Source organism: Notothenia coriiceps, unplaced genomic scaffold, assembly GCF_000735185.1.
Source record: "Notothenia coriiceps isolate Sejong01 unplaced genomic scaffold, NC01 NC01_scaffold00006617, whole genome shotgun sequence".
Taxonomy (NCBI): Eukaryota; Metazoa; Chordata; class Actinopteri; order Perciformes; family Nototheniidae; genus Notothenia; species Notothenia coriiceps.
The window spans coordinates 14,204-30,118 of NW_011339318.1; the positions used below are offsets into that span (position 1 = coordinate 14,204).

General features: G+C 40.3%; 2 protein-coding genes across 2 annotated transcripts; one reads left to right on the forward strand and one right to left on the reverse strand.

The window, feature by feature from the left end:
- The first annotated feature begins 5,589 nt into the window (after positions 1-5,589).
- plk1 (polo-like kinase 1 (Drosophila)) lies at positions 5,590-11,349 on the forward strand. The gene is made up of 11 exons (XM_010769198.1): positions 5,590-6,295; positions 6,711-6,879; positions 7,171-7,315; positions 7,407-7,500; positions 7,605-7,830; positions 7,949-7,991; positions 8,289-8,386; positions 8,511-8,588; positions 9,369-9,523; positions 9,716-9,898; positions 10,526-11,349. Exons 1-11 carry the CDS (start codon positions 5,933-5,935, stop codon positions 10,718-10,720), a joined length of 1,749 nt encoding a protein of 582 aa, XP_010767500.1. The 5' UTR covers positions 5,590-5,932; the 3' UTR covers positions 10,721-11,349.
- Positions 11,350-12,246: 897 nt separating this feature from the next.
- On the reverse strand, positions 12,247-15,807 carry palb2 (partner and localizer of BRCA2; the record flags this gene model as incomplete). Its single annotated transcript, XM_010769199.1, has 5 exons — positions 12,247-13,080; positions 13,444-13,619; positions 14,422-14,509; positions 15,040-15,156; positions 15,658-15,807. Coding segments are annotated over 5 exons (778 nt in total), but the record flags the coding sequence as incomplete, so codon positions are not given.
- Positions 15,808-15,915: the final 108 nt, after the last annotated feature.

Genomic DNA, 15,915 nt, shown 5'->3' on the forward strand with positions numbered 1-15,915 from the left:
ACATCATTTGGTTCCCATACCTGAGGATCAGATACAGTGGGGCAAAAACGTATTTAGTCAGCCACCAATTGTGCAAGTTCTCCCACTTAAAAAGATGAGAGGCCTTTAATTTTCATCCTAGGTATACCTCAACTATGAGAGACAAAATGAGAAAAAAGAAAATCAAGAAAATCACATTGTCTGATTTTTAAAGAATTTATTTGCAAATTATGGTGGAAAATAAGTATTTGGTCACCTACAAACAAACAAGATTTCTGGCTCTCACAGACCTGTAACTTCTTCTTTAAGAGCCTCCTCTGTCCTCCACTTGTTAACTGTATTAATGGCACCTGTTTGAACTCGTTATCAGTATAAAAGACACCTGTCCACAACCTCAAACAGTCACACTCCAAACTCCACTATGGCCAAGACCAAAGAGCTGTCAAAGGACACCAGACACAAAATTGTAGACCTGCACCAGGCTGGGAAGACTGAATCTGCAATAGGTAAGCAGCTTGGTGTGAAGAAATCAACTGTGGGAGCAATTATTAGAAAATGGAAGACATACAAGACCACTGATAATCTCCCTCGATCTGGGGCTCCACGCAAGATCTCACCCCGTGGGGTCAAAATGTCACAAGAACGGTGAGCAAAAATCCCAGAACCACACGGGGGGACCTAGTCAATGACCTGCAGAGAGCTGGGACCAAAGTAACAAAGGCTACCATCAGTAACACACTACGCCGCCAGGGACTCAAATCCTTCAGTGCCAGACGTGTCCCCCTGCTTAAGCCAGTACATGTCCAGGCCCGTCTGAAGTTTGCTAGAGACCCTTTAGATGATCCAGAAGAGGATTGGGAGAATGTCATATGGTCAGATGAAACCAAAATAGAACTCTTTGGTCAAAACTCAACTAGACGTGTTTGGAGGAGAAAGAATGCTGAGTCGCATTCAAAGAACACCATACCTACTGTGAAACATGGGGGTGGAAACTTTGGGGTCTGTTTTTCTGCAAAGGGACCAGGACGACTGATCCTTGTAAAGGAAAGAATGAATGGGGCCATGTATCGTGAGATTTTGAGTGACAACCTCCTTCCATCAACAAGGGCATTGAAGATGAAACGTGGCTGGGTCTTTCAGCATGACAATGATCCCAAACACACCGCCCGGGCAACGAAGGAGTGGCTTCGTAAGAAGCATTTCAAGGTCCTGGAGTGGCCTAGCCAGTCTCCAGATCTCAACCCCATAGAAAATCTTTGGAGGGAGTTGAAAGTCCGTGTTGCCCAGCGACAGCCCCAAAACATCACTGCTCTAGAGGAGATCTGCATGGAGGAATGGGCCAAAATGCCAGCAACAGTGTGTGAAAATCTTGTGAAGACTTACAGAAAACGTTTGACCTCTGTCATTGCCAACAAAGGGTGTATAACAAAGTATTGAGATGAACCTTTGTTATTGACCAAATACTTATTTTCCACCATCATTTGCAAATAAATTCTTTAAAAATCAGACAATGTGATTTTCTGGATTTTTTTTCTCATTTTGTCTCTCATAGTTCAGGTATACCTAGGATGAAAATTACAGGCATCTCTCATCTTTTTAAGTGGGAGAACTAGCACAATTGGTGGCTGACTAATTACTTTTTTGCCCCGCTGTATGTGTGCCAAACTCGGTAGAGAGTCAATGGGTTTGTTCCGTTAGATTTTGTGAGGATAACTCCAGGATAAATTCATATATTAACAGCGCTGTTATGCATTTTTTAAGCGTATTGCAATCAGCAGAAGGAAAAAGCATTAAGCTCCAAACAGAAAACAACTTACTGGCATGACTTACAGGGGCCTTAGTATGCTCGTTTTGAGGTTTGATTTGTGTATTGTATTGTGTTCTCTACTGTGACATGTCTCCATGCTTTAATGTTCAAAAAGCTCTTTATTTTTCTCATACTGCCTGTGCTGCAGAACCTCTTTTCACCCTCTGTCTGAAACCAGAGCCCAGTCTGCTCTGATTGGTTAGCTGGCCGCCCGGCTCTGTTGTGATTGGTCAACCACTTAGAGATGTCCCGCTAGCATATCACGTACAATGTGTTGGAGTGCTAGCCAATAGGAGCGTTACACACTTACATAGTGATGTCTTTAGCTTACAGAAGGAAACAAAGGAGTCCAATGGAGGTGTTTCAGGCAGGGGGGAGTGTGTGAGAGAGAAACTCCCTCTGGAAATGTAAAACACTACAGGAAAGGAAAACCCCCAAAAGCACAACAGGTCCTCTTTAAGGGCACTATTACTGACTTGCTTGTTTAGTCGCTTTTTAGCAATTGTCTTTTTTAAGAAGTGTTAAAGAATTCTCAGACATGCACAAAAGTGATATTGACTGACATATTGTATCTGTGGATTATGTTAAACCACAGACTTTATTTCAGGCTTCTAATCAAAAAGACATCCAAAAAACGAATTGACTTTGAGACGAGGGAACCAGAAGAGTTAAAATGCTAACTCAATTACCGGTTTTGAGATTAATTCCTGCAGCGCTTTACTAGAGAAACAGACAGAAAGATATCAAAAGCATCCTCATCTCTCCAGTGCAGGATTTCTGTGTGTTGCCATGGTAACATGCTGGCAGGGAGGATGAATATTTGGAGATGTTTCAGACAAACGGGAAGATCAATAATCGTAATAAATCCCTTAAATCAGACCCTACAGAAATAGTTTCTGAGGCACTTCAGACCCAAATTGAGTAGATAAAAACCTCAAGATAAGCAGAGACATGTGATAGTCCATAATAAATTGGAGCTCACTCTAACATAATTATTCTCCCATTGCCACGTTCTTTTAGTGGATTTGTTTATTTGCTGTGTGCAGTGATCTGTAAGAGGAAACATGTGGCAGGGTTTTGACAAATCTGCCTTCCAGATTAACAGGTTGGCTGTCAGTGTTACTTTAAAAATGTAATGCACTACAATTATTAGTAACCTTTAAAAACATGTCATTAATACCGTAATCTGACTCAAAACCTGATTACTTTCGTAGCTTTTGGATAACTTATACATCAAATGCAATGCCAATAAATACAAAAGAAAAGAAAGAACACTGATGTTATTTAGTTTAGTGTATTTTTAAGACAACAGAACAATGTGACTTTAGGAAAGAAGAAACCAAGATATTTAGGATCAAAAATGTTCCCTCTGAAAACCTGCCTTTCATTATTCAGGCTATACAACAAAGTTTAAACAATCTGAAATAAAGTCTTACAGATATGAAATGCTTAGTTTAATATATACAGCTAATTTCACAGACACTGTTTTATGAACATATAGGTTCATCTATTGTATTGAAAAAAATAAAGCAGATTCAGGCATTAGGCATATATTACATTACATTACATTTCAGATTATTATTATTATGGATCTACTGCTGCCCTCTAGTGTTGGTGATGTGACAATGATTTAAAGGTAGTTATTATAAAATCAGCCATTGTGCAGAGTGATTACTTTTGGTACTTTCAGTAGGCTATTTTTTACTGCTAATACTTTTATTCAAGTAAAACTTTGAAAGAAATAACATGAACTTGCAACAGTTTTGAGGTACAACTACTTTTTTACATTGTATTTAATTTAACTGAAAAACATAAAGTTACAAACTCATAACAAAAAAAGGGTGTAGGAATGCTCTAAGTAAAAGTCCTGCATTGCAAATATTACTCAAGTAAAAGTACAAAAGTATTAGAATCAAGATATACTTGAAGTTCCAAAAGTAAAAGTACTATATATATTCATTGTATATTCCATTGTTGGAGTATAGGTATTAGCTTAACCTCTGTTTAATGCATTAATGCAACACCGACAGGGATCATTCATAATGAGTACTTCACCTTTTGATACTTTAAGTACATTGGTTCAGAGGTGGGAGAAGAACTCAGATCTTGTACATGGGTAAACGTAGAAGTAGCCTACTCAGGTCTTGTACTGGGATAAAAGTAGATGTCCTCAGATCTTGTACTAGAGTAAAAGTAGAAGTACTCATTCCAAATGTTCCTCATTTAAAAGTAGAAAAGTATGATCATCAAAATATAGTTAAAGTAGCAAAAGAAAAAGTAGTCATTGTGCAGATTGGTCCATTTCAGAATAATAGCCTATATATGATATGCTTTATAATGATTGATCATTAAAGTGTCATCAAAGCTGGCAAAGGTGCAGCTAGTTTGAATGACTACTCCAGGGTAGCTTGTGAATGTACTCCAGGTGGAACTAAAGTCTGATTCAACACTTGATTATATTTCACATTATTCATCCAAATCAGCAAAGAAAGGTATTAAATAAATGTAGTCGAGTAAAAGTACATAATTTACCTCGGAATTGTAGTGGGGTAGAAAACACCTCAAAGTGCAAGATACCTATCTCCTACCTAGGTGTTGCTGATAATGAGGACTCTACCTGGTTTGTTTTATGGGACCCCTGATATGGGATCCATTATATTACATTACATGTCACTTGTTAGACGCTTTTATCCAAAGCGACTACTCAATACTGTGGGCAATCCCCACAGGAGCAATTTGGGGTGAAGTGTCTTGCCCAGGGACACAACGACATGCTGACTGCATCAACCCACTGCACCACACGCCTATATACTTTTTGTAGTGACTTTTGTCTGTTGTTTCATAATTCTAATCTAAACTACACTTGAGGTGATTTAGTCCAATGAATGAACGTGAAGAAGAAGAAGAAGAAGATGGACCTTTATTAACAGGGTTCAGTTTCCACTCTGTCATACACGCACCTGCGTTTTTATACAGGTTTATACAGTACACTCTTTTTACAACATGCATATACAAATACACAAACAGTTGCACACATGCACATCTAAGGAGCATAGTGAATAAAATATGGTAATATATTTAAAAAAATGATCTTCCATCAACTAACGGGTCAGTGAGCAGTCAACATGTCAAAGAGTGCTTCAGTATACACTGACTGAACCCAATATTACTCCTAAAGGCCTGGTCAACAGTGTATATTAGTCACGTTGGATAAATGTTATGTAACCTAAAAAAGTAACTATTAGCCCTTCTCATAGCTGTCAAATAAAATACACACACTTGAAGAAATAGTTTGAACCACTAGCAGAAATTGGAAATAGTCGAAAAATGTAGCATTCTGTACAATCTGAGTGAATGTACTATCTCTTATCTGGTAACCATTAGCTGAATACAAATAGCCTACTTCTAAATACTTTCACTTTTGATTAAATGTAATAGCCACATTATCTTTGTTATATCACAGTAAATATACCACATACACCGAGCTATTGCGACAGTAACCTAAGTAAATATTTAAAAAACATTTTTCTCGTAAAGCAAGAACCACAAAAAAACCTGTTCTCATTCTCAACAACTGTTTTAAATGCCAATCCAACTGCATTTCCCGTCAATCACTTTGTTTAGGAAATGACGCAAGACTAGCAAACGGCATTCAGCCAATCATAACGCAGCATATGCTTTTCTCGTCGGTGATTGGCTATGTTTGCACTCATCTTCCCAGGATGCTTTGCTGCACTGCCTTGGAATTCAAATCGAGTGGACCAATCAGAGAGCGCCGTTACGACGAAGCAGCTTTTTAAATTTGTAGTACCAGAGTCTGTTGTCAAAAGGCACGGCAGGACTGCAAGCACCGAGAGACGCGTCTGTTGATTAGTTACATGGTTAGTTTCAGGTTTGTAAATCTTTAGATTCTCATTCACTTCATTTTGTTTAATGCCGAATCAAAGGCTTGTATAACGTTCGCGTTAAAGCGTGGTTAACATTAGTTTTGATTTGAATTCACCAGCGCATGGGCGCAAGCTAGCTTCCAGTGCTAAACTACCGTCGGTTAACCATAGTTTGAACCTTTTCACAAACTATCGATACCTCTACTTTTTAGTTTTAAGCGTTAACTTTGTAAAAGACGCAGAGAACTTTAATTAAAAAATGAGTGCAGGTAATGCAAAGCCGGCGAATCCGTCGGCAAATGTCGACCCAAAATCAGCTCCTCTCAAAGAAATCCCAGATGTCCTGGTTGATCCACGCACCATGAAGAGATATGCGAGGGGGAGATTCCTTGGAAAGGGTGGTTTCGCAAAATGCTACGAAATCACAGACATGGAGACGAAGCAAGTTTTCGCCGGGAAAATCGTGCCCAAGTCCCTGATCCTGAAGCAGCACCAGAGGGAGAAAATGACCTCTGAAATCGCCATTCACAAGAGTCTGAACCACGCAAACGTCGTGGGTTTCCATGGGTTTTTCGAAGATGACGACTTTGTCTTTGTTGTCCTGGAAATCTGCAGGAGAAGGGTGAGTTAAATACTCAAAAAAGTAATGTGTATACACTTCACAGGGCCAACGGTTACACGGCGGTCTCTGTCGTTGTCTGATGGGTGGTGGCTTACATTGAAGGAACCGTCAAAGGGATTTTGGACACGGTGGCCTAATGTATCTAATTATATAAAGCCAAATAAGTAATTACACGGAAAATAATTAATGGTTATCAATATTGACTTATTTTCCTTGTTTGTGCTGCCATGGTCACATCCCAAATATTTGCTTTAGAATCAGTCAAATCCATCCACTAATCCTCAAACTATTTCTCATTTTAGCCTTTTTAGTCCTGCTTTTTGTCATTGACTTTCAATTCTCACAGAAAGAACTTTGTATTTCATTATGGGTTTTTTTCTCACGTTGAATTGAATGATCTTCTTCTCCATTTCAGTCCTTGTTGGAGCTGCATAAGCGTCGTAAGGCTGTGACAGAACCTGAGGCTCGCTACTACATGACCCAGCTGCTGAAGGGTGTCCACTACCTGCACAACAACAGAGTCATCCACAGAGACCTGAAGCTGGGCAACATCTTTCTTAATGATGACATGGAGCTCAAGATTGGTAATTTACTCCTTTTAGATTGCATATGATTTCACTTCAACCCTCTTGTCTCACCTGAGAAGGGTAATGGATACCCTTTAGACCTGTGATAAAGCAAGGCCCTCATCACACCCCCACTGAAATGTGTCATACGTCCTAGATGAATAGCGGTGAATAGACTCAGGAGTAACAAACCAACAAAAACCTTTTCATTAGGGAACATGGCACACAGATGTCCCAAAAACAAATACTACAAAAATGTTTTAGTTAGTCATTGCCTTTTTCAAAAGCTTTTCTGTATTTCTACTCCAGGGGACTTTGGTTTGGCCACTAAAATCGAGTTTGATGGCGAGAGGAAGAAGACCCTGTGTGGAACGCCCAACTACATTGCCCCTGAAGTGCTTTGTAAGAAAGGCCACAGCTATGAAGTGGACATCTGGTCGCTTGGGTGCATTTTGTAAGTCACAGTTTGACTGAATATAAGACAGAAAGTCACTTGAGCTAAAGATTCAGTCAGATTAACCTCCCCACTGTCTGTATCCTCTCAGGTACACTCTGTTGGTGGGTAAACCCCCATTTGAGACCTCCTGTCTAAAGGAGACCTACAACCGCATCAAGAAGAACAACTACACCATCCCCTGGGTAAGTTCTGCTAAAGTAACACTCAATATTCCTTCAACATATCGTTTTTACACATGTTTGGTTTGATCTAATCTAATAACCTGCATTCCCATCTCTTTCCACAGCACATCAACCCGTTGGCTTCCAACCTCATAAAGCGCATGCTGCATGCCGAACCCTCCCAGAGGCCGACCATCGCTGAGCTGGAAGTGGACGAGTACTTCACCACCGGCTACATCCCCGTACGTCTGCCCACCACGTGCCTCACGGTTCCCCCCCGCTTCTCCATCGCCCCCAACACCACCACAGAGCTCAGCCAGAGACGCCCACTGACTGCTATCAACAACCAAGGTAACAAGCCCAGCAGAAAATGACATCTAACTCTGTGCAGAAGTTATATTATTACATTTATTCTGAAATGTATCGGTTGGATATAGAGTTCATGACGTTGTTTTCTCTCCTTTTCTAGGAGGGACAGAGAACGTGGGTATGAAGGAAGAGCATATGCAAAGGTGAGAGATGTTTGAAATGTTAACTTTGTGGATTCCTCCTGTTTTACTAGTGGTTTTTAGATGTGGCGGAGCTGGGGTACTTTTTGTTGTTCTCTGTTGCGTTGTTAAAGAATGTGCGTCATATGGATCCCTTTTTATCTGCAAACCATATCTCCCTACGGATACAAATAAATAACCTGAATGGAAGTGTCTACAGTGTAGAGAAAGCCAGCGTGTCACAATTTAGAATGAATTTGTGTCACATTATTTTACAAAAGTCATCTTTGTGTATGTGTAACCATTGTGTTTTCTGTGTAGGGAGCCTGAGCCGGCAGAGTGCCACATTAAAGAGATGCTGCAGCAGCTCAACACCATCATCGCTTCTAAGCCCTCTGAGAAGGCAGTCATCTGCCAAGGCGAGTGCAGACTCGAACCATTTTTCTAATAAGATTCAATTTTGCACATTTCAAAAGTTTGGATATTTTTTGTGCCACTGTGAACTTTACTTACAAAGGTTTTGTTCTGTTTTTGTGTTTCCAGAAGAGGCAGAGGATCCCGCATGCATTCCCATCTTCTGGATCAGCAAATGGGTCGACTACTCTGACAAATATGGATTAGGTAAGAATTCAACTCTGACTCTACATCCATCTAGCAGCCAAATTAAACATTTTCTAAATCCTCTGGTTGGTAGCATTTGAGAAAATCGAATGCCAGAATATTTTTTAGACTAAATACTCCTTAAAACTTGCTTTTACAAAAAAGATTATATGCTACAATTGTTGTCTGGTTGACCCTTAAAAACTAGGAAAGCACAACTCTTTTCCCATTGACGATATCCAAAATCTATCATATCTTTAAAGCAACATTCAAAACATTTGCTGTGTCCTTCACAGCTCATATAAGGCCGTTTGTTCTGGGTGCTTCAGGTGTCACAATTCGGACCCAGCCAGTTATTTTGAGCAAATAGACCTTTTTCCCAGCAAGAAAAGCTCAAGTGTAACTGATAACACTAACTCTTTGATTCATTGACGTATCACGGAAAGCAAGGTTATTAAACTCTGCAGTCATTTTTTGCAAAACAAAATAAAGTTGAAATCCCTGTATGACACAAGAAAACACAAGTTGGTGAAAGACGGTGTGCCAGAGTGGACAACACCAGGGCCCTGAAACTGCTTCAGAAACATGAGGCCATCATATATTTTGTTAAATGTCTCCAAGTAACAAGACATGGCTGCAGAGAAATGCCCAATTAGATTTGTTTTTAAGTAGGTTTCAAATGGTGTTGAGGATGTGTAGTTTTCCCCTAGATAGGGCTGACATGTTTTATTTTTAGGTTGTCATTTGGCAAATGTTTTATAACGGGTTTCATTATAACGTTTTTTTTTATGTGTATTCCAGGCTACCAGCTCTGCGACAACAGTGTGGGGGTGCTGTTCAACGACTACACGCGGCTCATGATGTACACCGACGGAGACAGCCTGCAGTACATCGACAAGACGGCCACAGAGTCCTACCTGAGCGCGCGCTCATTCCCCCCGGCTCTCAACAAGAAGGTGAGGGCTCCACAAAACAATTTAGACTATTTCCATTTTCTGCTGGTACTTTGAACTGTTTCTCCAGTATATTTTAGGATGAAGTGTTTTATGTATTTATTTATTTGACAGTTATTAATAGGCTACACTTTTCAGGTAGACTTACGTTACGTATCATTTTTCTTACAAACTTGTCATCCTTCCCCCTGCTAGATAACGTTGCTGAAATATTTTCGTAACTACATGAGCGAGCACCTGCTGAAGGCCGGCGCCAACATGGCCCGGCGGGACGGAGACGAGTTGGCGCGCCTGCCCTACCTTTCCCTTTGGTTCAGGACCAAGAGCGCCATCGTGCTGCACCTCACCAACGGCACCGTTCAGATCAACTTCTTCCTGGTGAGACGCACAACATCTCCTCCCACCGGTGTCTCTTAAACATTAGCTTATTTTGTTTAGCCCACAGATTCTAATATAGAGTTTCAACTATTCATGGATCACTAGTGTTCGATGTTTAGTACTCGTATATGGCATTATGTTTTTCACCACATAGCTTGACGTTTTTTTGCCGCTATTGTAGGGTAGACTATCTTTCCCAAAATATTAACTCAATGATAATTTTGATTAATAGTCATCAGTAATGTGGATTTAATTATTAATCAGGTAAAGGCAACGATGGATTGTTAGAAAAATCAGGAAATGTTTACTGGATTCCAGCATTTAAAACCAGAAAATCACACAAACAATATTAGTATATTTAAGATCATATTTAAAGTAAATGCAGCTGTTTGCCTCAGATATAGACGTTTCTTCGGTTTCATATTGGACATGAAAATTGTTATCTTTGTTTTTTACAAAACAAGACCTTTTTTAAAGACGTCTCATTGAGAATCTGAGAAATGTTTGTATCGATGGCCGATATAATTTAAAAGATAATGGGCAGATATCGATGTATAATCATAAGTTGCGACTCGGTTCTGAACTTATGTTCCTCTCCCCCCAACCCCCACCCCCCTGTTCCACCAGGACCACACCAAGCTGATCCTGTGTCCGTTCATGAACGCGGTCACCTACATCGACGAGAAGCGCGAGTTCCGCACGTACAAGCTGTCGCTGCTCGAAGAGTTCGGCTGCACCAAGGAGCTGGCCAGCCGCCTGCGCTACGCTAAGCTAATGGTGGAGAAGCTGCTGGACAGCAAGCCTCCCCCCGCTGCACAATAGACACGCCTTTAATCACCGTCTGTCTCTAATCAGAAACAGACTTTTAAATCCTCATGTATTTTATTCACTTTTCAGGCTATACATTGAACATTTATCTTATATGTTGTACATTGTTGAATTTTGGTCCCTCAACCACTTTTATTTCCTGCTGTTTAAAGGAAACTCTTGATGAAGCTTAATCTTGACCAACACACCCTGCTGACTGTAAATCAAAGATGGCTGCATATAAATTAAACCCGTGCATTCAAATAAGCCTTAAAGGGACAGGTGGATTTTGATAGTGAGACATTGCTCCCAGATTTCTCTGCTTGTTTGATCGTTTGTTGCGTCGTGTTTTTTAAATCGCTTGGTGTGGGTTGAGGCTCGGATGGAAAAAGCTTCTCAGGTCTGCTTCTCTACTTTTGTATGTTTTTATATGTAGAGGAATGGACCATGTCAATATTTCTTCATCATGCATATTCTTCCTGTAGCTACATTTTACTCTTTTATAAGTCTATGTTAGATCAACACAACGTGCAAACTTGTACATATACTTCTGAATATGCATACCTGTTGTAAAGATGGCTTGATTTTACCCAGTTTAAATAAAGATTATCTTTAACTTGACAAATTACTGGAGTGTTTCATGTGCTGCTTATAAGATATTAGAATTTGGCAGTGCAAAAACTACTGTATTTGATTCTTGACAATGCTTGACCAGAAAAGTTATTTTTCTTTTTAAATGCAAATTTGAACTATCTACACTTCTGTTAAATCTCTGGAAAATCTAGGTGGTGGGGTAGGTAATTCACTTCAGAAACACTTTTTGTTATATTCCATGGGATGCTCTTAACATCCCGATGGCAATGAATACATAATGTCATCTGTGGAAGCCGTGGGGCTGTAAAAAGCACGACCTATCATCTGAGCCGGCCCGGCTAAAGTAACTGGATGGCCTACCTGCCTGTACATCTAAACATGTTTTTTCACAGGAAACAGCCTATGCACTATATGAATTATCATTTTTGCAAGTGGCCCCCGATACACCCCAGTAGTTATTACAAACCCAACATGAACAACCTCAGTTTGACTTTGGAGCCGGGGAAGATTTAAACTGTTTGTCTTGGTAGGCATTTTAAAAAGCAGTCTGAAAACAGTCAGTGCCAAATGAACCATGTAGTAAATCAGTCTGGCGCCCCCTGGCGGACACAGATCTCCAAACAGCTTAGGTTCTTTTTAGGATTTGACAAACTGCTATTTAGGTTACAGACATTTCTCAAATATTTTACTTCCCAGTTGGTTCTTAACATTCAAAATTAAATAAAGCAACAAAAACACACCATGTATGTCTCAGGGTGAGATCATAACTACATGACCCCAATTACAAATATAATATTTTAGTACAAGTTATCTTAGTATTGATAATTGTAAAAATAGCGCTGTTATTCAAACATTGTGTTTTAAGCGTTTGTTGTTAGGGCAATAGAATAAACTATAGAAATACAAAAAGGAGACAAAAATACAACATATTTAAGGTTTACTGAAAATGATAAGAACAAACTTTGGCAACACTTTTCTTTCTTTTAAATACAAGAAGACATGCACCAACATATTCAAGTGACAACAGTAAGGAACATTCATAGCAGCAGCAGTAATAAAACACAAAGTTGGTTTTAGGGTTACAGTGGTCTAAAACATGAAAAACCCTCTCACAGAGAGGTTCAGTGTGTGATACTGGGGCTCTATGAACACTAACAGTGTAGAAAGGATGAAGGAAAACAAATAGGAAGGACTACACCTTCAATAATTCAGTCTTGTTTTCTGAGTACCAGCAGTTCAATGAGTTGTTGAATATGTTCCGTTTACCAAATCTTAGCAGACTACTTTATTATGCTTTCTGGGGGTTTTCCCTCCCCCGTAGTGTGTAGGTTTTTGAGCATTGAACATTTAAGCATGCAAACAGCGTGTCACAGTAGAGCCACAAAATACAAACATGAACCTGAAAATCATCAAAATAACAGGGATTACGAGACGCCACAGAACCGAATGTGATTTTGAAGTATTTTAAAAGGTTAAAATCTTCATGTAAACATTCACACAGCGATGGGCGGACATTGTTTTGGGATAAAAGTGATCAGATCTTCAGAAAGTCTTCTTGGTGGCAGAGAGAAGTCTGACTGTAGCAGTGCAGGGTGACGTCTCCGTTGTGATGTCCCGTCAGCAGCGTTCCCTCTCCCCCCCATCGAGCCAGCTGCCAGCCCTCGCTCTCGGGGGCCGGCACCATCCAGGAGGGCCCCCGGGGCCAGAGCTGCCACACACACACACAGCCGCTCTGACTCAGGCCCACCACGCTGGAGCCGCTAACGTCTGCTTCACACAACCTGAGGAACACACACGCAGATACAGATTGTTACATCAAATAATCATAATAACCTTTATTTGTTTGGCACTTTTTGAGAACATTGCTGTAGAAATGCAAAGGCAGAACTAATCAAAAGGTCATACAGGAGGAAAACAGATCCAACTAAACACATACAAAATATGCAATTCAGAACACATCAAGACTTTACTGGATAGGGTGCATAGACTTAAAAGCTAGTCTATTAAAGTGTGTTTGAAAAAAGTAAACACATTTTGTATTTCTTCAGGCAGTTTGTTCTACAGTGCCAGTGCCCTATTAAGAGTGTATAAACACAAGTGTGTATATATAAAGAGACACACAAACACATCAGTCCTCCTCTCACCTGCCGGACCAGGCGTTGGGCGGATACAGTCGAGTAGCGAGGGTAGATTTTCCACTCATAGGGTTAATGGCGACCAAGGAGAACAGAGCCATTTTCTTACTCTCCTCATCCTTCTCTTTTACTTCTTCCTCCAGGGAGCTGAGCAACTGATGCTGCAGCAGGACAAACAACACTCCCTGTGCAGCCACACAAACACACAAAGCATGTTAAACCCTCTGAAGAGTGAGAAAGGTCATTTAAAGGTCACCTGTCATGCTATTTGTAGGCAATAGCATAGGTCTCAGATATATACAAATATATAAAAAACATGTCATGAACAGATCACCCATTCTAGCCATGCCTCATATCCCTCTATTCCACTTCCTGTTTCAAAAGTGCTGATTTGGGGTATTAAACTTTAAAAAAAAATACATTTGATACAAAAAAAAAAAGGAGGGGGCTGAGTTCATGCGGGACCCGGCAGCTACTGTCTAAACTAAATACTGCCGTGATGAAACGCCATATCATGGATTATCAAGGACTGTTTCTGAAACAGTATGGAGCTCAAAGGCTTTCTCTCTTGCCGGTTATACCACAAGGTGAGTTCCTTTGTATTTCCTGCTTCTTCACACACATGCTCTCCAGTACAGGTTAGCTCTGAGTGTTAGCGATGCTAATGTAAACACCGACCATATTACGTCCAAAACAGTCGGGCATTGTTTCTGATAGCAACGTTTCTGATTGGGCCGTGGGTCCACATTTCAGATATTACGTCATATCGGACGCAAATCTGGATCAGCTCCGTTGTAGCCCCGTGTTTAGAGATTTGGGTACGGAGGAAAAGAGAGAGGGTTTTGTTTTCTGACGCTGCGTGAGTTCCCCGACACACCGGGGACACATGTTTATGTATAAAAGACATCAAAAAGTGCATTTTGCATGATAGGTCCCCTTTAAAGAAAACAGGCAGCATCCCTTAATATGCAAAGCAGATAGACGTACACAGTAGGAGTATCCTCTGAGACAGGCCATGTGTGATAAATCTTCTCCGAGGATGATTCTCTGCAGCAGCTGGCCCGTCTTTAAGTTCCTGTAACACGGAAACATAAATAAATTAAACTGCGAACAGCAGCAACATTACACATGAGAGCCAAATATAAATATTATTCTAACCATTTATAGCATTTTGACTCGTCAATAAATACATTTAAAAAATGTTTGAGTCAATATTTATTTTTCTATTTATTCATATACTTTATGTAAAAAATTGCATTTTTACCAAATACTTGGGTACTAATAGTGCTGTTAGCTTGTTTTTCTTTTCCTGTATGAGTACATTAAGAGAAATGTAAGAAGAGCATTAAAACACACCTCTACAGTGCTCTGTCCTTTTTGAAATAAAAACAAAATGATGTAATACCATGATCAACATTTGTATTGCATACCTTACTCAAATATTTCAAAAAGGACCTTTGCTGAAACAGTTTTGAGCAAGCGAGTGCAGTGCAGTTAATTTTAGTGTATATATGAGAAATTCCTATTTTAATGTCAAATAAGATGCCAAATGTTTTTGCTCCATTGTTCAACAGGAAGAATAATTTTGTTGAGTTTATTGCTTACCAGATAAAGAGGCGGCCGCTCTCATCAGAGCCAATCAGAGCGTCAGGAAGTCCAGCCACTGCAGCGAGGGCCCCGACACAAACACCAGGAGACACCAGAGGCTGAGGGCCCGGTGTGCTGAGAGAGAGAGAGAGAGAGAGAGAGAGAGAGAGAGAGAGAGGGAGGGAGGAGGGAGGGAGAGAGAGAGAGAGAGAGAGAGAAAGAAAGAGAGATAGAGATAGAGAGGTAGGGAGAGAGAGAGAGAGAGAGAGAAGGAGGGAGAGAGAGAGAGATAGACGAAACAATTATATATCTGAGCAATGAGGAAATAACACAAAAGCAGACAGTGTCCAAACATTTAAGTGTCCTGAAGACTTTCCTAAAAAAAAAAAAAAGGATTATCCGATGTTTGTCCTCCTGAGTCCTACATTTGATGGTATTTTATCCTATTTTGTTATTGTATTTCTGTTGTATTCTATCTCATGTATTTTTATTTTACATTCTATCTTGTCATTGTCTTGATCTTTTAGCACTGTCATTCATGTTTGTTATCTGTAAAGCCCACTGAGGCAAACGTGCTTTGTGATATTGGGCTATAAAAATAAACTTTGATTTCATTTGACAAACTCTGAGTGTTACCTGCCGCTGTCTGAGAGCGTGAACACCTGCAGGCTGGAGCCAGACGCTGAGTGTGAGGAGGTTACCACTCTGGACCTGGACACACACACAACCGCCTGAACAACGCCTTCACAGAGCAGCAGCTGGGAGAGGCTGCAGCACGACAGCATCCTGTGCACATGGAGACACACAGGTACCTTTAACAAGCGTCAACAGCTGGGTTCCTTAAAGGTCCCCTATCATACTGTTTTTCATCAATATATTATAGGTCTCAGATAC

Coding starts and splice junctions, on each gene's coding strand:
- plk1 (XM_010769198.1), top strand. CDS start 5,933: ATGAGTGCAGGTAATGCAAAGCCGGCGAATCCGTCGGCAAATGTCGAC. Junction 7,992..8,288: donor AAGGAAGAGCATATGCAAAG/GTGAGAGATGTT, acceptor TTTTCTGTGTAG/GGAGCCTGAGCCGGCAGAGT. Junction 8,387..8,510: donor GAAGGCAGTCATCTGCCAAG/GCGAGTGCAGAC, acceptor TTGTGTTTCCAG/AAGAGGCAGAGGATCCCGCA.